The following is a 24,339-nucleotide window of genomic DNA, read 5'->3' as shown; positions in this document are numbered from 1 at the left end:
TCCGCCGGTACCGTGGGGAGTGGGCTTTGGAGTGAGTTGCCGGGAGTTGGTACCCGGTGCCTCGATGCATTATAAGCTTCTTGGCTCCTCAACTTCATGGTTACGACTGAGTCCCTTTCTTTAGCGCCAGATGTTGTGGTTGAAATTTGGCATGAGGGTGACCAAGATGGAGGAGGGCGAGGAGACGCCATCCGGGACGGAGAAGAGGGCCACCTCCAGTGCTCCGAGGTACCTCCAAGAAGACGCCAGCCAGGACGGAGAAAGAGGGACACCTCCTGCACTTCGGGGTACTTGCACAATGCCTTGGCCGGAAATTCCGGCGAGGACCCTCCGATGGCTAAGTTAGCCGGGCCTTTTTTGAGGGGGAATGTGCCTCTCATGGCTTCTTTTGTAGCTCTAGTGTGTCTCTTATGGCTTAAGAAAACTTGTAGAAGCCTGTAATAGCTTATAAAAGCTTGTAACCGCTTACCGAGGGCCTTTACCTAAAATCTCAGGCTGGGATGTGACCAGCTGGCCAATAGCGGAAGATGGCGTGTGCTGGCAGGTGCAGCGGGATATGGCCCTTGGCAAGTGTGGCAGGATATGACCCTTGGTTGGCGCGTCATGGCGTAGCCAATGGACGAAGTATTGCGCAGTGAGGTTGTGGCAGACTATGGCTGCGGCATATGTTTGGTGAGGTCAGCTCGGCCTTCGGCATGCTAAGTTTGGCTCAGCCTTTGGCAAGCGGAGGTCGGCCTGGCCTCTGGCTGAGGTCGGCTCGGATTTTGGAGGGGTCCGAGGTCGGCTCGATTCTTGGTGGAGCTTCTTTGCCTACAGTCGAGGGAGCCTTGGCTCGCGGTTGACGTTGCAGGGCACCCTGAGCTCGAATCGGAGCGTCATTTTAGATTCGTCATTACCTACGGTCGAGGGAGCATGTGGCTCCGCAATCGACACTGCAGGGCGCCCCGAGCCCGGCTCGAGGGGCGTCATTGTAGATACCTGCGGCCAAGCGAGCTCGTAGCTTCGCGATCGACACTGCAGGGCGTCCCGAGCCTAGCTTGAGGGGTGTCATTGTAGATACCTGTGGTCGAGCGAACATGTGGCTCCGCGATCGATATTGCAGGGTACCCCGAGTCCGACTCAAGGGGTGTCATTGTAGATTCCTTCGTCTATGCTCGGTCCCTGGCTGAGGTCGAGGTTTGTTCGGTCTCTGGCCGAGGTTGAGGTCGGCCTGGCTCTTAGCGGGACCGAGGTCTGCTCGGTCTCTGAGGTTTGCTCAGTGGGAATTGGGTGGTCCCATGCTAAGGTAAGACTATCCATTATGCCTCCCATCAACCTTAGTTCCTTGTTACTGGTCCTAATGCTTACCCAATTTTATATTTTTGGGCAAAAATAAAAATTCACTAAACTATTTTAGGGTTATATGTATGTATATTTGTGTATGTGCATGTTTGTACCATCAGTAAAAAAATCTATCTGGAGGGGCAGTCATACAAAAACAGGATGATTTAAAAGGTATATATATATGTAGATAATGATTTTCAAAAGGTAAAAATATAATAAGTTATATTATTTTGTTATAATCAATAAACCATAGTGGCAAAGATGTATGCAAAAGTCTTAGTATTTTATTGATAAATGAAATATGATGCACACTAAAGCCAGTAAAGGAAAGTAAGAAGGAAAGAAGAGTCGAGAGAGAGAGAGAGAGAGAGAGAGAGAGAGGGAGAGAGAGAGAAGAGGGGCGAGGAGAGAGACCTAACCCCAAGCAACAATACAGTCTAATGCCAGCCCAACCAGTAATATCATCCAACATAAGCTCAACCAGCAAAGCTTGACCCAAACAGGATAAATCATAGGGGTGCTACCGGGTTGGCTCCGAGATTTACTAAACCAGACTCATATCCCTAAAGGTTTCTGGTCTAACTTTTGTTTCATACCTAATCTTCAATAGGATCCAATCTAGTCTGGGTTTATGTAATAAATATGTGTATCAAGTTCAGGTAGGGTATTATTCGGATCTGGGTTTAGATATTAAATATTATATCATGAAGAACAAATCAAGCGGAACATACTTTAAGACATTTATAAATATCTAATATATGCTGCAAAAATTAAATTATGAGTGACAAGCACTGGATGGTTAACTATACAATAATAATGGGTTAAGAATCGAAAAGATATACTTTGCCTAAATCAATTATAGATATATAAAAATGTTCAAACATGTTATTATGTTTTATTTTTCAGTTGAAAGATATATAAATAAAACTAATATAATATTAGTATGGTATGATATGCACGTATATACTTATATGAGTATATACGTATATGTGTATGTATATATGCATATATGCTTGTACATATTTACATACATATATATATATATTTTTGCACCATATCCTAACATCCGGGGATCATCGTACGTATACGTGGTGGTTCTAGGATATGATCTAAGAAGAGATTCTAAGTCTTGAGCTAAATAAGACAATTTTTCATGCATTCTCATTAAAGAGTTAGCGAGAAAGTATCATTTGATAGGCCGAACCAACAAGCACTGTATGGAGGATCTGATCGAGCTAGCTTGAAGGTACTTTAGCATGGGGAAGCATTCTATAAACCTAGTAAATAGAGATTGCTAGGGTAAATTACTATGAGTAGGCCAAATGAGGATATTGCAACAAGCCAATTGAGTATGATAATTGGTCCGACAAATAATACTGGATATAGCCGTTATGATAAATGTGAAAGTGAAGGGTTGTTATTGTCAGTTGCCAGAACTGTCAAACATTGAGGCCAGATATTAGTTACTATCATTGGAATGGGCAGTTATCATATCATTTATCTTCTAGCATAAATAACAGATTGTAGCCTAAACTTAGGATTCTTGACTGATCAATAAAACTAATTTATTTTTAATATATTCTTGCTTTTACCTTTCAATTTTTTACTTTTAGTTTGCTAGTAGAACTCTAATTTATTACTAGTACTAGTATACTTTCAAGTAATGTTTGTTACAACCTCTCCTTCCTCTTCTAAACGAGCAATACAATGATAGCAAAGTTCTTAAAAGTCAAGGCATCTGGGTTCACACTACTCTCATTATCATCCTTTCATTATCTTCCTTCCAAGTGATCTGACATCAGTGGTATACCCACATATCTATCTCAACCTTAGCCACAAGACTTTCCAGCCTTCTCCGCCAACCACTCTCTAGACGGAAAGGAGAAGAGGAAACAAGCACTTCCAATTGGATTTGTTTGCAAACAAGTTTCTTGGCATACTCGGTGGGACTTGTTGGCGAACAAGTTTTCTAGTATGCCCAATAAGACTTGTTGGCAAACAATATGTAAGTAGGTGCGTACATATATGTATGCAATAAACAAAGTAATATATGTAGGCTTGGGTAGGATCAGGTATAAGAACTTCAAACCCAGATCCAACCTGAATGTCTCAACGGGTTTGGCTTTAATCCCATTCCCAAACCCTTTAGTTGTAGGGTCAAAACAAATAAATGACCCCCACTCAGGTCCAAGACCAAAGCAACATAAATGAGGCCCAAAACACCATTAGCCCAACTTAGACGGCTCACTGCATTCAAATTTCCAGCTCTGAAACACTTACCCATCGCCTGGTATCTGATCTGTCTAACCACCATATTGACCGGTACAGTCCACTTGAACCGAACGACAAGCTGAATCGGGCTGCGACTAATTTTAGTTAGTTCTTCGCACCGCATATGCTTCTGGCCTGTCGTATGTTCTATGAACCACAACATAAATTTGCCGCACCACCGCAGTCTCCTGGCCTCCCATATGTTCTACGCAGCTGCCGATTAGGAGCTCGCTTGCCCAATATTAGTTAGTTGAGAGTCTCATCCTTCAGTAGCTAGCTAAATTTTTTATGGTTTCATGATATTTATTTGGTCTTAGCTTGATTCGCGGATATCATCATAGCTTCAGCACACCATTGTATGACTTTCTTGTCATTGCTTGGGATGCTTTGCAAGTGATTAAAAATATGATGGTTTGTCGTATGGCTGTCCTCCATAATTTTCGCAAATAGCTGAGATTAAGCAATCATCGTTAGAAAACTTCTACATATTGACACTTCTTGTCTTTTTCTTAATTCCCCACCAAGAACGACAGAAAGGATGCTTCCTATTGATTCCAAAATTGGACAGCTAATGTGAAACTTTGAGACCACCAAAACACCATATTATGCAGGCAAAACATTTATATATATATATATATACACACACACACACACACACAAATATATGCGCGCGCATGCACACACAAACATAAATGCATATATACACACACATACATATGCACGCATACATACATACATATATATTGTATATGCAAATACGCATGTCTGTATGTACTATATATATATATATATATATATATATATATATATATATATATATATATATATATATATATATATATATATATATATATATGTGACTTGTATATTTCTCAACATAGAAGAAAAGTTAGAAAGTACATAAGACGTTATTTTCAAATCAGGCATAACTATTGGACCCTTCTCCTGAAATAGTGAATTTTCCATCATTGCCGTGAACTGAGGCTTTCCCAAGTTGTCATACGCTTCTCTTGGTAACTAAAGGTTTGAGTTCAAATTTTGAGTTGTGTATCTCCTAGACCTAGGTCATTATAACGCCAACAGTCTTCTTCTCCTTCTATCAGAGAATGATCTTTTAGTATTTATTATTGTTATCCATTACACAAATTAATTTTGTTTATTTATTTTCTTTTCTCATTTTGATAGGAAGAGAGCTGACCTTGTTATTTATCTATTTCATCTACAAGCCAATTTTCTCTAATAATACACCGTCACACTAATTCTTGTGAATTTCAGAGAAAACCTTACATGCAATTTTGACTGAGACCTATACTCATCTCCTACAAGACCAACTGGGTTCATGCGCATAAGTAAAAATTTAAATTCTTAAATTTCAAAATATCATGCAAGATCATGACCACCGTTACATGAATCCCACTAACATGAGTCAAATCCTGCAAGTAGTCCATTGTAGCAGTAAGAGAAGGCTGGATTTTGATAGGCGAGCAGACAGATACATGAAGTCGTTCTATGAAGTTGAAGGACAAGAAACGCTTAGTTTGTACAAGTATGAATGGATTTTAGTTGATCCAAATGGTCTCTATATACTACTACCTACTCAAATCTGGTAACAGTTGGTGTACAAATCTTGCTCTGCGGTTCATATTTTATTCTGTTTGATCTCTCTTCTTTTTCCTTTTCAAAAAGAATAATCGTAGATTTAGCCAAGAACCTCATGCTTCTTTGAAATTTGATCATTGTGACCTTATTACATACACTGACTTGGTTTTACTGGATAACTTAGATCCCAGCAGAAGTGGAGAACTGGATTGGGGAAGGCGCTACAAGATTATTGAAGGAATTGCAAGAGGACTTCTTTATCTTCATCAAGATTCTCGACTCAATATCATTCACCGGGATCTAAAATCAAGTAATATCTTGTTGGATCAGTACATGAATCCTAAGATTTCGGACTTCGGCCTTGCAAAACTCCTTGATGCCGACAAAACACCGGGGACTGCTAGTCAAATTGCTGGCACAAAGTATATTAAAAATCTCATTATTTTCCGCATCTCGATCAAGATTTAATTATTGTATAACAACTACTGAACGCCATAAATTCTTCTCCATTATGAACTTTCACTCGATTATTAATTTCTTGGTCCTCTGTAGTCTAGGGCACTTAATCTGTAGCTTCTGCATTTGCTCAAAAGGAAATCTTGTTGCTTCTGTTCATGACTGTTGTGGATGGTATGCAGTGGATACATGGCACCAGAGTATGCAATGCATGGGCGTTTCTCAACTAAATCAGATGTATTTAGTTTTGGAGTTCTAGTTCTAGAAATTGTGACCGGTCGAAGAATCAGAGACTTCCAAGGACCGGGGAATGCTGCGAACCTTCTAAGCTATGTAAGCACCTTGCAACTCTTCAATGGATGGTGAAGGTGCAAGGAGATATATAGTAGCAAAAATTGCACCGTGCCCCTCGTCTAAAACTAACATGTCTTTTGAAATTTATGTTGTTGATTGCTCGCAGGCATGGAAGCACTGGAACAAAGCGAAGGCATTGGATTTGATGGATCAAAGCCTGGGAGAAGAGTATCAAAGAGAAGAAGCCTTGAGATGCATTCATGTGGGTTTGCTGTGTGTTCAGGAAGACCCAACAGAAAGACCAAGCATGGTATTGGTTGTTCAGATGCTGAGTGGTCACTCTGTAACAACTCTTTCAACTCCCTCTATGCCTGCATTTTTGAATCAAGGTAGCACAGCCACCGCTTTATGCGTGGCTTCCAGTATATGAGATTCCAATCCACCAGAGAAGAATGACTCCGACCAAAACGAGAGAACTTCTAACTTTTTCCTTCTATAAATGATGTAATAATTACTGAAATTGAACTCCGATAACAAGCAGAGTAAGGACTTCACTCATAAGCTTTTAGCAGTCACTGTTACTGATTAAGCAAAGACAATGTTGTACACTGTATCTAAGGGTGTAAAACCTCCGAAACAGAAAAGAAATTGAGCGTATGATATTTGATGAATTGTTGTAACCACAACCAGAGTTTGCCCAGAACTCAGTCCAGGGAGAGATCCCTCGCCTGCCAACTAATCACCGCCGGATCTGTTAATAGAGTTGGCAAGGTAATATGGCTTTAGGAAAAGGATATTTCGATGGATTTTGGGTTGTATCTTTCGCACAAAAGAATGAAAGAATGATTGATCTTCTTTGCGATGTTGACCATTAAATTGTATTCTACACAGATCTCAAAGTGATCATTGTTTGATCCAATAAATTCATTCAGAGGCTCGGAGAAGAGTTTGGCCATGAAAAATCTAACTCGGTTTCTATAAATAATGTGCTAGTAAAATGGGATTTAGGAGTTTTTGTCATCGATGAAAATAATTTAATCAAGCAAAGATATACATTGTAACACCGGAAGGGGGTAGGGTTTGTCATCGTATTGGCAGTGTGGAACAGATGGTAACTCTGGTTCAAATACTAAATATAAAAAAGGCATTCACTTTACCGTTAAAAAAAGGCTTTGCAGAGGAAAATAATGGCGCGCAAGTGATTTATATAACGCCCACAATCGGATTATATAACGCCGGGCTGCATTTGTCTGTTACTTTGTAACCGATATGGGACTAAATAAGATCCGCCTCCGTGGACTTCGATGCATCAGGCCGATGCCCGGGTCGTCTCGTGATATCTGTCATCTTATTAGAAACAAGCAACTGGATCTGGACCCTGGTTTTGCTCAAATTGATGGGTTTGGGTTTGGTGGGCTGACATTGTGAAGACATTACCAGGCTGCAAGCCTTCATTTCCTCCACAAATGGGATCTAAATAAATTTGCTGTCAAGAGTGTTCCGAATCTCAGTCGTACCTTGAATCTGACATACCAGTCATGTTTTAAGACTGGAAACTGCTGATTGTCTAGCGATCGAGTTAACTAGTTATTGGTTGTTTCATGCAGCGATGTCACGCTACGGACTCATCACCTAGATCGGGTACATAAGACGACTGGATAAACTTCCAATACCATTAGCATAATTAAATTGATCATAAATTTAACTATAATAACCGAACTAAATAAATTCATTATTGGAAGAGTTTACTCAGTCACAAGAATTCATGAGTTCATCTAAATCAACTAACTAATAACTCCAATGCTTAAACTCTAAGCTCGACTCATTCGAGGCTAAGCATCTTGTTTTAAAAAAAATATAAAATTGTGTAAGCTTTACAGCTCAGTAAAAATCTTGTACACTCAAACTAGTATAGATAAAATAAATTAAGATAGAGATTAGCTATAAACCAAATAAAAATGCACAAAATCATAAAACTTCATATTGATGATTTAATATAGCTTAAATAAATCCATATAAATATGCACATATAAATGTACGTCATCAATCATACAACTCATTCAAGAAAATATATCATATATATCATCAGTCTAAAACTTTTGTTCAATAGCAGTTTCATATATCTTATCTTTTGTTATTAATCAGATTTGGAATGAGTAATTATCTTTCTAATTTGGACTATCCACAGTCAAACTTCGACCTTGTGATTGGCAAACCATTATTTCATTCTTAGGCCCATGGTGACAAACCATGATATCTGCACTTCAGCATGTGGTGACAAATCAAGATATCCGCATTTCAGCCTATCGTGACAAATAAAAATATCTACATTTCGGCCCACAGTAGCAACTATAATATTCGTGCTTCAACCCATTCACACTATAATATCCGTGCTTCGGCCCACGGTAGCAAACTAATGTATCACGATTCAGCTAATGACTAACAATCCATAATGTCTAAATCCTTTTATTTAGCAATCAAATTATACAATTTTATCCATTCCAGAAAAAATATAATTTCATATTATATTTTTTACTAAATTCTAAAATAACCAGCATCATATTCTAAACAGACAAAACTATATTCCAAGCAACCAAAATCTTATTCAAGCAATCGAAATCACAGATATTTGATACATCTATACAATAAAGAAATATGTATTTTATATTCATAATAGAAATTAATCAACAATCACGCGGTAAATAATGTAAAACCCAAAGTCATCAACATGTATTAGACAATACATATCTATATAGGTGATTGTGTATCAGTCTTAGACTTAAATATAGCGAACATTGATCCACTCCTTAATCTATGAACTTCGAGGTAAACTGTTCTACTTAATGCCATCTTGCTTAGGCAATTGCTCACTTATAAAGCTAGGCCTTATCATCAAAGCAATTGGAAACATTGAGAGCTAATGGTTGAAAATTAAAGAAAAATAGGGTAGATGATTGCACAATGCTAGCTCAGGACCCCTAGTCTCATAACATAGGTCTGGGACCCTTCATAGGGTCGATAAATCACAAAGTACCTAAACCCTCCATTGATCCATAAGGTATCTAGGGGGAGAGAGAGAGAAAACGTAGAGAGAGAAGAGTGAAGAAGAGAGGAGAGAGAGACTAAGAGGGTGGAATAGAGTTGATTGGGTGGTAATGCCCAATGGCCTGGGTTGGTCCAATCATAGTAACTTCTCATCCAATCAAGATCATCAAAGAATAATCAACAACCTAGAATCCTCTACTAGGTACACCACCAAGAAGAGTCCTGCGACCATTCATCGAGCCCCTTCCACAAAATTCCCCACCCTGGATCAGACTAGAGAGAGAATCGAGAAAGAGAAAGAAAAGAGGAAGATAGAGATGAGAGAACCTTAAAGTTAAAGGCTCTTTCTCTCTCTCTCCTTCTGGTAGGAGGGCTATCTTAGGTGGCTGCAACCTCCAATGAGCAGAAACTCGTGGCAGTGTTTGGTGGCAAGATAGTGGTAGCTATCCGGATGATGAGGTGTGCCCAACAGTGGACGGCAAACAGAGGAATGGTCAGTCAAAATAGAGGAGACCCTATTTCCAAGGAAATCTAGAGGTTTGTCGGTCTAATAAAGGCAAAGAAGATGACCAAAGAGAGGAGGAGAAGGGCTTAAGTCCCTTACGTAAGTTCGGTGTGGTCCCGTGGCCAGATTGACAGAGAAACCAAAAGAAAATTCCTCCAAAAATGCTTGAAATCAATGGTTCTAAGGGTGGAAATCGATGGAACTCGAAGATGGCATGCTAGAGAGGGGTTGAGGATCAATTTTTATAGCCAAAATTCAGTGTTTATCAAGGGAAAAGTGGAGTCCTAATTTCCTCTATCCTCCAGAATCAGGAAAGAAAATGAACTCCTTTTAGGAGTCTGCTTCTTCCATCTCAAGTACGAGCCGCATGAGATGCAAATTTCTTTTGCGCCAAAATTGTTACAGCTCTTTTGGGCCTGTACGAGCTCTTAGACCGGTCAATGGATGGGCCCTTACAATTGAACTCATTTTCTTCCAGCTATCTCAAACAACAATGCTTCCGATAGCCATCTTGCATGGAATTTATTTTAGAGAAAACTTGGAAACCATGATATAGAAAATCTTTCCAAAGAGCATTGTTACATAGACTTTGACTTGGGACTTGACTCAAGCATGCGAACTTTAAGGCAAGTCTAATTATAAGCCACCATAAATAATTTCAAATCCACAACTAGTAGAAAAAGGTCCTAGAACTACTTTATAGAAAATCTTTGCCTGCGACATTATCACATAAACTTGAACCGTGGGACTTGACTGAAACTTGCGGATTTTAAATCAGTGTAGTTATAAACCTCCATAAACAACTTCAAGTCCACATCTAATAAAAAAAAATATTGGGACTGCTTTCTAGAAAATATTTTCCCATAGCACTATCACGCAGACTTGAACTATAGAAGTTGACACAAATATGTAGACTGTGAGTCAAGTCTAATTATAAACCCTGCTAAATAATTTAAGGTCCACATCTGGTAGAAAAAAAGTATTGAGATTGCCTTACAGAAAATCTTTTCCCACGACATGACTTGTGGAAGGAATGAAAATAGGTTCTATTTGCACCCTCCTTTATCAAATCCTAACTAAAATCAAACTTGAACCATGGGACTTGACTCAAATATGAGGACTTTGAGTCAAGTCTAATTATAAAACCCTATAAATAATTGCAAATCCACATTTGGTAGAAGAAAGTATTGGGTCTGATTTATAGAAAATCTTTCTCGATGATATTGTCACATAGACTTGAACCATGAGACTTGACTCAAACATATGGACTTTGAGTCAAGTCTAATTATAAAGCCCCGTAAATAATTTCAAGTACACATATGGTTAGAAAAAAGTATTGGGACTACATTATAGAAAATCTTTCCCCATGGCATTATCACGCAGACTTGAAACATGAGACTTGACTCAAACAAGTCTAGTAGTAAGCCATCATAAACAATTTCAGATTCACATCTGGCAGAAAAAAGTATTAGAACTGATTTATGAAAAATCTTTCCCAATGGTATGGTCATATAGACTTGAACCATGGGACTTGACTCAAACATGTGGACTTTGAGTCAAGTCCAATTATAAGCCATGCATAAACAATTTTACATCTATATTTGGTTAAAAAAAGCATTGAAATCATCTTATAAAAAATCTAATTATGAACCCCATCAACAACTTTAGGTCCACATCTAGTAGAAAAAGGTATTGGGATTGACTTATAGAAAATCTTTCCGCATGGCATTATCACATAAACTTAATTCAAACATGCGGACTTTGAGTCAAGTCTAATTATGAACCTTCATAATAATTTCAGACTCATATCTAGTAGAAAAAAGTATTGAGATTGCATTATAGAAAATCTTTCCCCACAGTATTATCATGTAGATTTGAATCATGGGATTTGATTCAAACATGCAAACTTTAGGTCAAGTCTAATTATAACCCCCTATAAACAATTTTAGGTTCATTTTTGGTAGAAAAAATTATTGGAACTGATTTATAGAAAATTTTTCTCCACGACATTGTCATATAGACTTGAACCGTGGGACTTGACTCAAACATGCAGACTTTGAGTCAAGTTTAATTATAAATCTCCATAAATAATTTTAGGCCTATATCTGGTAGGAAAAAAGTATTGGGATTGCTTTATAAAATTCTTTCCTCACGGGACTTGAATCATGGGACTTGACTAAAACATGTGGACTTTGAGTCAAGTCTAGTTGTAAATTCTCATAAACAATATTATGCCTACATCTGCTAGAAAAAGGTATTGGAACTGCTTTATATAAAATCTTTCCTCGTGGCATTGTCATATATACTTGAACCGTGGGACTTGACTCAAACATGCGGACTTTGAGTCGTCTAATTACGAACCACCATAAATAATTTCAAATCCACATATAGTAAAAAAAAGTATTGGGATTGCATTGTAGAAAATCTTTCCCCACAGTATTATCATGCAGACTTGAATCATGGGATTTGACTCAAACATGCAAACTTTAAGTCAAGTCTAATTATAACCCCCCACAAATAATTTAAGGTTCACATTTGGTAGAAAAAAGTCCTGAAACTGATTTATAGAAAACCTATTCCCACGGCATTGTCATATAGACTTCAACCATGGGACTTGATTCAAACATGCAAACTTTGTGCCAAGTCTAATTACAAACCTTCATAAATAATTTTAGGTCTACATTTGATAAAAAAGAGTATTGAGATTGCTTTACAGAAATCCTTCCTCACAGAACTTGAATCATGGGACTTGACTCAAATATGTGGGCTTTGAATCAAGTCTAGTTATAAAACCCTATAAACAATTTTAGGACTACATCTGGTGGTAAAAAATGTATTGGGACAACTTTATAGAAATCTTTTCTTGTAGCATTGTCATATAGACTTGAGCTGTGGCACTTGACTCAAAAATGCGGACTTTGAATCAAGTCTAGTTATAAACCTCCATTAATAATTTTAGGTCATATCTAGTAAAAAAAGTAAATTGCTTTATAGAATCTTTCCTCATGGTAATATCACATAGACTTGATTTGCGGGACTTGACTCAAACATACTGGCTTTGAGTTAAGTCTAATTATAAACATCCATAAACAATTTCAAGTCCACATCTAGTAAGAAAAAAGTGTTGGGACTAATTTATAGAAAACTTTTTCCCTAGTATTGTTATATAGACTTGAACCATGGGACTTGACTCAAACATGCAGACTTTGAGTCAAGTCTAATTATAATCCGCCATAAATAATTTTAGGTCTACATTTGGTAGAAAAATTTATTGGGACAGCTTTATAGAAATCTTTTCTTATGGGACTTGACTCAAACATGTGGGCTTTGAGTCAAGTCTAGTTATAACTCTCATAAACAATTTTAGGTCTCCATCTGATAGAAAAAAAGTGTTGGGATTGCTTTATAGAAAAATCTTTCCTGATGACATTGTCATATAGACTTAAACGGTGAGAGTGGAATCAAATTAATATACAGACTTTGAGTCAAGTCTAATTATGAACCTCCATAAATAATTTTAGATCTATATCTGGTAGAAAAAATTGAATTGCATTATAAAATCATTCCCTACTGTATTTTCATGTAGACTTGATTCGTGGGACATGACTCAAACACACAGGTTTTGAGTCAAGTCTAACTATAAACCTCCATAAACAATTCCAAGTCCACATCTCGTAGAAAAAAGTGTTGGGATTGATTTGTGTCCACTATTTGACTTAATATGTAATTTGAATCATATTAATTACATAATTTTGTTTACCTTTAACTTTTCTTAAAGAGCTAGTATATTGATAAATATCTAACCTGCCTCCCACTACAGCCTTTGATCATTTGTGCCACATTCCACTTCAAAGCTTGTTTGATATCTAGCCATTACAAATTATTGTCATTTCATTTCATTTCTCTTTTTGGACCTACTTGGAACTTGAACTAGATCCATAATCCATTACGACCCAACATCTTGGTTCTCACAAATTCTTATTTATCTAAACTCCACACTTGGTCCATTTGATGAGGAGACAAAATTAAGAGGTGTATCTAATAGCTGGTTTCTCTAGTGACTGGACTGTAACTTTTAGTCCATATTGACCAGAGCTTTAGTATCCATTCCAAGTTTCAAAGTTTCTTTAATTCGGGATGATGGTTCTATCACAATATGTATGAAGTTACAAATAATAGTGTACACAGAATTGTAAATATGTGCAAGACGATGTACCTTCGTGAAGGGACAATAAAAGCGTGTACAAGAACAATTGTTGCTATATAATTATAAATATGTGCGGGACTAAAAAATAAGTACCGATGGTCAAAAGAACCGGATGTCAGGTTCCTCTTGACACTATTGTCTTTTAAGTAGGGCTGTCAACGGGCCGAGCTGCTCGGGCTCGGCTCGGGCCCGGCTCGGTAAAAGCCCGGCTCGAGCTCGGCTCGTTAGTCAAACGAGCCCGAGCCCGAACCCAAAATGAGGCCCGTTTAAATCTGAGCCCGAGCCCGAGCTCGAGCCCGAGCAGCTCGCGAGCCCAAACGAGCCCAAAAGAGAGCTCCAAAATCGAATTGGATTGGTTTGGGTTCGGACTTAGCCCGTTAACCCAAACCCAATCCGTTAATCCTTCCCTCCCACCTCCTCTTTTTTTTTTTTTCTTTTTTTCTTCTCCTTTCTTCTAGGTTTCTCCAGAAGCGTCCGGTGTCCCTCCCCTCCTCCCCTCCGGGTGTCCCTCCCCTCCCCTCTCGCCTTTCTCCTCCGCCGCCGATGCCTCGCTGCCTCCCTCCGCCGCCGATGCCGAGCTCGGTTCCGAAGGTTTCGATCGGAGACTGGATAGGGTTGTCCCTCCCCCTCTTTCTTCTCCGTTTCTCCCCTCTCTCTTTTCCCCTCTTTGCCGACTCCTCCACCGGCGACGGCGGCGAGACTGCGACAGAGGAGGGGAGTCCCTCACACGGGAGGGTCGGGCTACGGCCGGCAGCGCCCGCGGCCGAGCCCGCGGCGCCCGTGGCATCCTCGGCCATGCCTGCGGCCGAAGCCCGTGCCGGCGGTGCTCGCGGTCAAAGCCGGCAGCCGCCGCACACGAGTCGCTTTCGCGAGGATTCTTCTTCTGAGACGAACCGCCGGTCGTCGCTTTCGCGAGCTCTCCAGATCCGAGCTCCCTCCGCCGCCCTTCGTTCGTCTCAGAAGAAGAAGGCACCGGTCGTTAGGGATGTTAACGACCGCGAGCTCTCCAGATCCGAGCTCCCTCCGCCGCCCTTCGTTCGTCTCAGAAGAAGAAGGCACCGGTCGACGAGGTGAGTCATTCTTCTCTTTTTTTTTTATTTCTTTCTTCTGAGTCGCCTTCGTTCGTCTCTCCCTCTCCCTCTCTCCAGATCCGAGCTCCCTCCGCCGCCCTTCGTTCGTCTCAGAAGAAGAAGGCACCGGTCGACGAGGTGAGTCATTCTTCTCCTTTTTTTTTATTTCTTTCTATCCTTCTTTCTTCTCTTCTTCTTCTTCTCTTTCTTTCCTTCCTTCATTCTTCTCCGACGAACCGCCGGAACTGAGCTCGGCTGGCGGCTGCTCGTTCTTCTCTCCGACGGTCGACGGAGACAGGGACGGGGATGGGGATGGGGATTGGGCGGGCTCGGGCTCGCCGCTCGGGCTCGGGCTCGGGCAAACGAGCTTCACGAGCCCGAGCCCGAGCTCGAGCCCAATACTGGGCTCGGTACCGAGCCCGAGCCCGAGCCCGAGCCGGAAAGTTGGTGAAACGAGCCGAGCCGAGCCTGCGGAGGCTCGGGCTCGGCTCGGCTCGTTAACAGCCCTACTTTTAAGCCTCTTAAGTCTTCAAGTCCCTTAAGTCGTCTAGTCGAGACTCCCCATTTTTTCCACAGAACCACCATCAACTCAAGGACTCTGCTCCAAGAGCTTATAAACCTCCATACGGAAGTAGCAAGATCACCTACAGTTCTCCTCAGTATCCCAAACGCCAGACCCCATGCCTTCATATTTCCTCCCTAATCTTCCCCAGCTTCTCTTTCTTTTTCATTCCTCTTCACCACCCTTCGCACCGCCACTTCAGCCCCCAGCGACAACTGGTACTGGTACAATTGCTCCATCACATCCAACTTCACCACCCACAGCACCTACAAATCAGACCTCCAAGGCTCCAACTCCTCCTCTCTCCCCTTTCCTCCGCCGCCATCCCCACCGGCTTCTCCACCCAGTCCAACGGCCGATCTCCAAACAAAGTCTTCGGCTCTGCTCTCTGCCGCGGCGATGTCTCCCAAGACGAATGCCAGTACTGCCTCTCCACCGCCGTCCAAGACATCCTCCAGCCCTGCCCGTTGAGTCGAAGAGGGGCCATTTGGTACCCAAAGTGCTTTCTCCGCTACTCTAGCAACAACTTTACCTCTTCCAAAGACAACGAGACTTCAAGATTTAGACAATTCTCCTACGAGACGCAGAATGCCTCGGAGCCGATCTTCGCAGCGCAGTTGGGAAACCTGATGACTGACTTGACAGAGCGGGCGGCATACAGGTCGGCGCGGCTGTTTGCCACAGGGGAGGTCAATATGACTAACTTGCAGTGCACGAGGGATCAGTCGGAGGATGACTGCCACCAGTGCCTGCAGCGGTCGGTGAACATCATGTCAACTTACTTCCCACGGAGCATTGAAGCGATGACGGTGGCTTACGACTGCTTCATGGGGCACGCGACGTACTCCTTCTATAATCAATCTGTCGGGCCTGCACCACCACCTCCGCCAGCACCGGAGGTGGATCTCGGCGCTCCGCCGCCTAGAGGAAAGGACTCAGGTAATGCCAAAGCTCGCTTTCTTTCTTCCCAATTAGCATGCGTTCATAGCCAGCCCATGAAATCATGAATAGGCCGGGCTGGACAGCCTGGACTCGACATAAAGCTTGATGGGCCCAAAAGTCCAAAACAAACAAATAAAGAAGGAATCTCAGACGAGCTCAGAATATTATGGTTAAGCCAAGCTCGACAACGAATAACATAACAATATGCCTTTCTTGGCTTCTTATGTGAACCGTGGGCTTTATATTTCTAACGAGATGAGCTTAACTAAAATTTTAGCATTTTGGATCAGGGAAAAAGAACGGAGCCTTGGTCATCCCGTTGGTTGGCGCGTTGGTGGTCCTCTCAGCCATTTTCATCTGTTCATGTAGGAGGAGAACATTTGTAAAAGTATCCAATAAGTATTGCATACGTCAAGTTTAATTTGCACGGCTTCAAAATAGGACGCAAGCACTTTTTCTCATATCCAATCCTCGGATCTGGTAGGGTTTTAAAAGAGAAGGAAGAGGTGTTTATAAAAAGACATGATGTTTACCAAGAGACAAACCAAAACCATTTTTGAATTTAAATTTAAAAAAACTAAACGGCAAAAACAAGTCAAGCTCAACTCCCACATAGGGGGGAGCCCCCCTATATGGGATGATCGAGTGCGACGTGCCCGGTTAACACGTTTCCGGATCAGATATGCCAATTTTGTCTTGGACCTCTATTGGGCTCGTGCGCGTGTAGGCTACTTACTTTCTTTGCTTCACCAAGTTAAAAGGTTGAAGACTATATAAAGAACTTTTGAGTTTCATCTCTTTCCAATGTGGAACTAAAAAAAAGTACACAGGACAAAAGACAAAAGAAGGGTAGGCTTGGAATTTTGAAATACTCCAACAATCCCCCACATATTTCAAAATTCAATAAGACAATAAGAAAAATCAAAGAGCGCGAGAGTTCAATGCATCAAAATGGTGTCTTTGAGACTATGAACCATTTTTAGGACTAGTGAGTATGACTTACCGAACTTTGGTGAAATATAAAAATTTCTATGAACCAGAAATCCTTTATTGTAAATCAGTGACCCATAGACCACATTGACTTTTCAAGTTTTGGGCTTGTTCTAAACGGGTTGGTGCAAATAGGCCATGCACCTTACCTGGATATTCATGAGTGCTTTAGAGAACTGCTTAAATCTCATAAGAAGCGGCCCCATTTCCACACCCATATAGGTGGATCCATTAAGTGTGTACTGCAGGTAGACACACCATCCTAAAAGACTATGGTATCCATTAAGAGCTTTACCTCATCCTCATACATTGCAGTTTGTATTATCTACACCATAGGGAGGAATTCTCAAAATTAAATATGATAGTGTACTTACAGTCAACTAGCGACTTGTTATTACCCATATGAATATGCTTCATGGGATCTCCAATCACACATGTTGGGTTTCTGTCGTTATTGATTTTGATATAGGCATAAGTCCTATCCCCCTCGATGTTTCACTCACTAGTTTTCTACCTAGTGGTTTTGATAGAGAATCGACCAAATTCAACTCTGACTTAACAAAATCAAGGGATATAATCCCATCATCAAGCAGTTGTCTTACAATATTATGTCTCAACCTTATATGTATATTCTTCTCATTATAAATTTTATTCTTAGCTCGATATATAGCAACTTGGTTATCATAAAGAATAGACACAAAAGGTGTTGGTTTATTCCATAATGGAATATCTCCCACAAGATTCTAAGCCACTCAGCTTTAGAACCCGTCTTTTCTAAGGCAATAAACTCGAACTCCATCGTAGAGCGAGCGATGCACGTTTGCTTGGATGATTTCCAAGATATTGCACCCCCACCAAGAGTAAAGATATATCCACTCGTGGATTTCATCTTATCTGAATTAGAGATCCAATTTGCATCACTATACCCTTCCAGTACAACTAGAAATCCAAAATATAACAAACCATAATTAATGGTTACTTTCAAATACCTTAGTACTCTTTGAATAGCACTCCAACGATCCTTACTAGGATTATGAGTATACCTACTCAATCTTCCTACTGCATAAGTAATATCAGGACGAGTGCAGTTAACTAAAAACATTAAGCTACAAATGATGCGAGCATATTCTATTTGTAAAATATTATTTTCTTTATTTTATTTAGATGTATACTAGCATCATATGGAGTAGACACAGGTTTACTATCATAATGCTCATTTTTTTTAAAATTTTCTCAATATAGTGTTCTTATGATAACATAAGTCCATTAGAACGTCTTGTTATCTTAATTCCAAAAATTACATCAGCTTCACTCATATCTTTCATATCAAAATTAGAAGCCAAAAATTTTTTAGTATCTATAACAACATTCAAATTAGTTTCCAATATAAGCATATCATCAACATATAAGCATATGATCACAACAACATTATTAACAACCTTACTATAAACACACCTATCAGCCTCATTAATTAGAAAGCCATTAGATACCAATATTTTAAATTATTCATGCCAGAAAGCCATTAATTATTTAGGCACTTGTTTTAATCCATATAAGAATTTTACTAATTTACAAACTTTATGCTCATTACCAGAAACAACACAATTTTCTGGTTGTTCCATGTATATTTCTTGATCTAAGTCTCCATTCAAAAATGCAATTTTCACATCCATTTGGTGAATTACCAATTTATGAATGGATGCTAATGCAATGAGAATTCTAATAGATGAAATTCTAGAAACTGGTGCAAAGGTGTCAAAATAATCAATATTATTTCTTTGTGAGTATCCTTTTGCTACTAACTTTGCTTTAAACTTATCAATTGAATTATTAGGTTTTAACTTTCTTTTAAAAATTCATTTACAACCAATTGTTTTAGCACCTGGAGGCAAATCAACTAAGATCCAAGCATGATTAGACATAATATATAGACTCTATTTCATTATTAATAGCCTCCTTCCAAAAAGATGCATCAACGGAAGTTATTGCTTCTTTATAAGTTTGAGGTTCATTATCAACAAGAAAAGTGTAAAAGTCATTTTCAAATTTTTTCTCTTTTCTAATTCTTTTACTTCTTCTTAAATCAACTTCATAATTTTCATGTGTCTCTTTTCCTTATTTATTATTAGGTAGAGAGTCAATTTTTTCTTTACCTAGTTTCATAGGAAAGATATTTTCAAAGATATTAGCATTTTTAGATTCTACTATAGTATTGGGCTCCATAATATTAGAATCACATTCTTATACCAAAAATCTATATGTAGCACTATTTAATGCATAACCAATAAATAAGCAATCAAAAGTTTTAAGTCCCAACTTTCTTTTCTTGGGTTCAGGTAATAGAACTTTGGCCAAACACCCCCACACTTTTAGATAAGTAAGGTTAGGTACATGACCTTTCCATAACTCATAGGGTGTTTTACCAGATTTCTTATAAGGTATTCTATTTTGAATGTGACAAGCAGAGAGAATAGCTTTCCCCCACAAATAAAGAGGTACTCCTGAGCTTATTAATATAGCATTCATTATTTTTTTTAGAATTCTATTTTTACATGCCGCAACTCTATTAAATTCAGGAGAATATGGTGGAGTAATCTCATGAATTATACATTTATCTTTACAAAATTTATTGAAGAGATTATACTCATATTCTCCTCTTCTATCAGTCCTTATTATTTTAATCTTCTTATCAAATTTATTTTCTACTTCAGTAACATATTGCTGAAATTTTTCAAAAGTTTCATTTTTAGTCCTAAGTAGATATACCTTAGTGTATTTAGAATAATCATCAATAAAGGTTATGTAAAATCTTTTTCCTTCTCTAGTTGGAGTGTTTTTCAAATCTCCTAAATCAGAATGAATTAATTCAAGCAATTCAGTTTCTCTTTCTATTGACTGATGACTCTTTTTAGTCGATTTAGACTCCACACATACTTCACATTTATCATTCACATTTTCAAAGGTAATGTTATTTAACAAGCCTAGATCTTTCATTTTCTTGATGTAAGAAAAATTAACATGTCCTAATCTACCATGCCATACATCAATAGAATCAATCAAATAAGCAGAAGATAATGATGCATTTTCATTCATAGTTTCAGTTACATTTAAGACAAATAATCCCTAGTTACAATAACCCTTCCCAATGAACACATTGTTCTTAGTCATTACAATTTTATCAGACTCAAAATACATCTTAACTCCAACCTTTTCTAATAAAGAAAAAGATACTAGGTTCCAACGGGTATTAGGAACATGCAGCACATCATTCAGGGAAAGGACTTTCCTGATGTTAGCTTGATGAGAACTTTTTCTTTGCCAGCCACTAGCGAGGGTCTCAAATCACCCATGAACACTTGTTCTTCGCCTTCATTCAATAGAGTGTAGAAAGTAAATGTACTCCTATTGCCACAAATATGTCTGGTAGCCCCAGAGTCTACCACCCAGTCCTTTCCTCCCATACCCATGTTGGTTTCAGACACAACTGTTGCAATAATATCTGTCTCCACCAAGTTAGCATTTGGTTTAGTAGATATATCATTCCTTTTCCTAAGCCTGCATTGATGAGCATGATGTCCAGGTTTTCTATAAACAAAACAAGTTCCTTTTCTTTTAAAGCCAGGACCTTGGAACTTGGGTTTCTTATCATTTTTGAGAAAAGGCTTCTTGGGCCTTGAACGAGACCCACCTGGTTTGCTGACTATTACATTTGCTTTGGAAGTCATTTCCTTGGCCAATTGTTCTCGGTCTGACATGATTTTGTTCTTCAATTCTAATATGAACAATAACATCTTCAAGACTCATGTGTTTCCTTTTGTGTTTCATGCTATTTTTATAATCTTTCCAAGACTCAGGTAATTTTTCAATCAAACAGCCGGCTAGAAAAACTTTTTGAAGTATTATGTTTTCATTTTTAAGAGCAGTGACTAGCCTATGGAAATCATGAATTTGGGATGACGCATCCCTATCCTCGGACATTTGAAAGTGCAAAAAATTTCCTATAGCATATTTCTGTACTCCAGCATCTTCTAACACATATTTTTTATGTAGATTCTCCCAAATTTCTGCAGCTTCTTTGTATGAACAGTAGACATCAAAAAGTTCATTTGACAGTGTACTCAGAATTGTGTGCCTACAGATTTTATTTCCATGTTTCCACTCTTTGAGTTTAGAGTCAAAATCTTCAGACCCTTCTATCGGTTTTGACTTATTTAAATACTGAGCAAAATTAAGCATATCCAATACAAAATAAACACGATCTTGCCATTTCTTAAAATGCATGCCATTGAAACTTTCAATTTTTGAAGTATCAGGAATTGATCTAGCAGTAATCATAGCAGAATCCATAGTGATCTATTCTTAAGATTGTTATTCAAAGAACAGATGGTAAGGAAAAACTTATCGGTTGAGGCGTGATTTCACTGTCCTTAATAATAGATTACGCCTCTCAAAGAATGAATCTCGGTGTAGCGGGTAATGGCGGCCTATCCTCCAGGATACAACAACCGGGTCACTCCAAGCGTACACTCACAGATGCAGTGACACTAGCGAACAGCCTAGAATCGCTCAGGAACACAAAAAATAGAGAGAAGTATGAAGAGGAAGATAAGAGAAGAGAAGGATTTTTCTGATATCTAATCCTCGGATCTGATAGGGTTTAAAAAGAGAAGAAAGAGGTGTTTATAAAAAAACATGATGTTTACCAAGAGACAAACCAAAACTATTTTTGAATTTAAATTCAGAAAACTAAACGGCAAAAACAAGTCAAGCTCAAGCCCAACTCCCGCACAAGGGGGTCCCCCCTGCGCACGATGATCGAGCGTGACGTGCTCGGTTAACACGTTTTTGGATCGGATCCGCCAATTTTATCTTGGACCTCCATTGGGCTCATGCACGCGTGGGCTACTTATTTTCTTTGCTTCACCAGGTTAAAAGGTTGAAGACTATATAAAGACCTTTTGAGTTTCATCTCTTTCCAATGTGGGACTAAAAGAAAGTATACAAGACGAAAGACAAAAGACAAAAGAAGGGTAGGTTTAGAATTTTGAAATACTCCAACAATCCCCCACATATTTCAAAATTCAATAAGACAATAAGAAAAATCAAAAAGTGCGAGAGTTCAATGTATCAAAATGGTGTCTTTGAGACTATGAACCATTTTTAGGACTAGTGAGTATGACTTATAGAACTTTGGTGAAATATAAAAATTTCTATGAACCAAATTTTTTTTTATGTAAATCAGTGACCCATAGACTACATTGACTTCTCAAGTTCTGGGCATGTTCTAAACGGGTTGATGCAAATAGGCCATGCACCTTACTTGGATATTCATTAGTGCTTTAGAGAACTGCTTAATTCTCATAGGAAGCGGCCCCACTCCCACACCCATATAGGTGGATCTATCAAGTGTGTACTACATGTAGACATATCGTTCTAAAGGACTATGATATCCATTAAGAGCTTTACCTCATCCTCATATACTGCAGTTTGCACTATCTACACCATAGGGAGGGATTCTCAAAATTAAATATGATAGTGTACTCACAATTAATTAGCGACTTGTTATTATCCATATGAACATGCTTCATGGGATCTCCAACCACACATGTTGGGTTTTTGTCGTTATTGGCTTTGATATAGGCATAAGTCCCATCCCCCTCGATGTTTCACTCACTAGTCTTTTACCTAGTGGTTTTGTCAGAGGATCGGCCAAATTCTACTCTGACTTAACAACATCAAGGAATATAATTCCATCATCAAGCAGCTGCCTTACAATATTATGTCTCAACTTTATGTGTCTATTCTTTCCATTATAAACTTTATTCTTAGCTCGATATATAGCAGCTTGGTTATCACAAAGAATAGACACAGAAGGTGTTGGTTTATTCCATAATGGAAATTCTCCCACAAGATTTCTAAGCCACTCAGCTTCAGAACCTGCTTTTTCTAAGGCAATAAACTCAGACTCCATCGTAGGGCGAGCGATGCACGTCTGCTTGGATGATTTTCAAGATACGACACCCCCACCAAGAGTAAAGATATATCCACTCGTGGATTTCATCTCATCTGAATCAGAGATCCAATTTGCATCACTATACCCTTCCAGTACAGCTGGAAATCCACGATATAACAAACCATAATTAATGGTTCTTTTCAAGTACCTTAGTAGTCTATGAACAGCACTTCAATGATCCTTACTAGAATTATGAGTATACCTACTCAATCTTTCTACTGCATAAGCAATATCAAGACGAGTGCAGTTAACTAAAAATATTAAGCTACCAATGATGCGAGCATATTCTATTTGTAAAATATCATTTTCTTTATTTTCTTTAAATGTATATATACTAGCATCATTTGGAGTAGACACAGGTTTACTATCATAATGTTGAAATTTTCTTAAAATTTTCTCAATATAGTGTTCTTGTGATAACATAAGTCCTTTAGAACTTCTTGTTAAATTAATTTCAAGAATTACATCAGCTTCACCCATATCTTTCATATCAAAATTAGAAGCCAAAAATTTCTTAGTATCTATAACAATATTCAAATCAGTTCCCAATATAAGCTTATCATCAACATATAAGCATATGATCACAACAACATTATTAACAACCTTACTATAAATACACTTATTAGTCTCATTAATTAAAAAGCCATTAGATACCAATACTTTATCAAATTTTTCATGCTATTGTTTAGGTGCTTGTTTTAATTCATATAAGGATTTTACTAATTTACAAACTTTGTGCTCATTACTAGGAACAACACAACCTTTTGGTTGTTCTATGTATATTTCTTCATCTAAGTCTCCATTCAAAAATACAGTTTTCACATCCATTTAGTCAATTACCAATTTATGAATGGATGCTAAGCTCTAAATTTACTAATTTTAGCTGTGAAAAGACTTTCCAGAAGTTCACAGCAAGGACTTCTGGAGTTAAGAAATGAGATTGCTTTTGTTGCTAAGCTTGAACACAGAAATCTCGTGAGGCTGTTAGGTTGTTGTCTGGAAGAAAAAGAGAAGCCACTCGTCTATGAGTTTCTCCCAAATACAAGCCTCGACAAATTTCTA

At 38.7% G+C, this 24,339-nt stretch overlaps 2 protein-coding genes across 2 annotated transcripts; one reads left to right on the top strand and one right to left on the bottom strand.

The window, feature by feature from the left end:
• The first annotated feature begins 130 nt into the window (after positions 1-130).
• Positions 131-16,695, top strand: LOC103699155 (cysteine-rich receptor-like protein kinase 10). Its single transcript, XM_039126252.1, has 7 exons — positions 131-287; positions 5,378-5,615; positions 5,832-5,982; positions 6,110-6,286; positions 6,634-6,714; positions 15,596-16,271; positions 16,565-16,695. Exons 1-7 carry the CDS (start codon positions 131-133, stop codon positions 16,693-16,695), a joined length of 1,611 nt encoding a protein of 536 aa, XP_038982180.1.
• Positions 16,696-20,533: 3,838 nt separating this feature from the next.
• Positions 20,534-21,611, bottom strand: LOC120110669. Its single transcript, XM_039126251.1, has 2 exons — positions 20,953-21,611; positions 20,534-20,819 (listed from the first exon to the last, which is right to left on the bottom strand). The coding sequence occupies exons 1-2, from the start codon at positions 21,609-21,611 to the stop codon at positions 20,534-20,536; spliced, it is 945 nt and encodes a 314-aa protein (XP_038982179.1).
• Between the last annotated feature and the right edge of the window lie 2,728 nt (positions 21,612-24,339).

Source organism: Phoenix dactylifera, chromosome 4 (assembly GCF_009389715.1).
Source record: "Phoenix dactylifera cultivar Barhee BC4 chromosome 4, palm_55x_up_171113_PBpolish2nd_filt_p, whole genome shotgun sequence".
NCBI classification, from domain to species: domain Eukaryota; kingdom Viridiplantae; phylum Streptophyta; class Magnoliopsida; order Arecales; family Arecaceae; genus Phoenix; species Phoenix dactylifera.
This window is presented reverse-complemented; position numbering and strand designations above follow the sequence as displayed.

Bases quoted from the DNA above. Each gene is read 5' to 3' on its own strand.
- LOC103699155 (XM_039126252.1), top strand. From the start codon at position 131: ATGTTGTGGTTGAAATTTGGCATGAGGGTGACCAAGATGGAGGAGGGC. The intron at 5,616-5,831 runs GTATATTAAAAA...GATGGTATGCAG, and splicing joins AGTCAAATTGCTGGCACAAA to TGGATACATGGCACCAGAGT. The intron at 6,287-6,633 runs GTAACAACTCTT...AACCACAACCAG, and splicing joins AGATGCTGAGTGGTCACTCT to AGTTTGCCCAGAACTCAGTC.
- LOC120110669 (XM_039126251.1), bottom strand. From the start codon at position 21,611: ATGGATTCTGCTATGATTACTGCTAGATCAATTCCTGATACTTCAAAA. The intron at 20,820-20,952 runs GTGGGTCTCGTT...TCATCAATGCAG, and splicing joins TGTAATAGTCAGCAAACCAG to GCTTAGGAAAAGGAATGATA.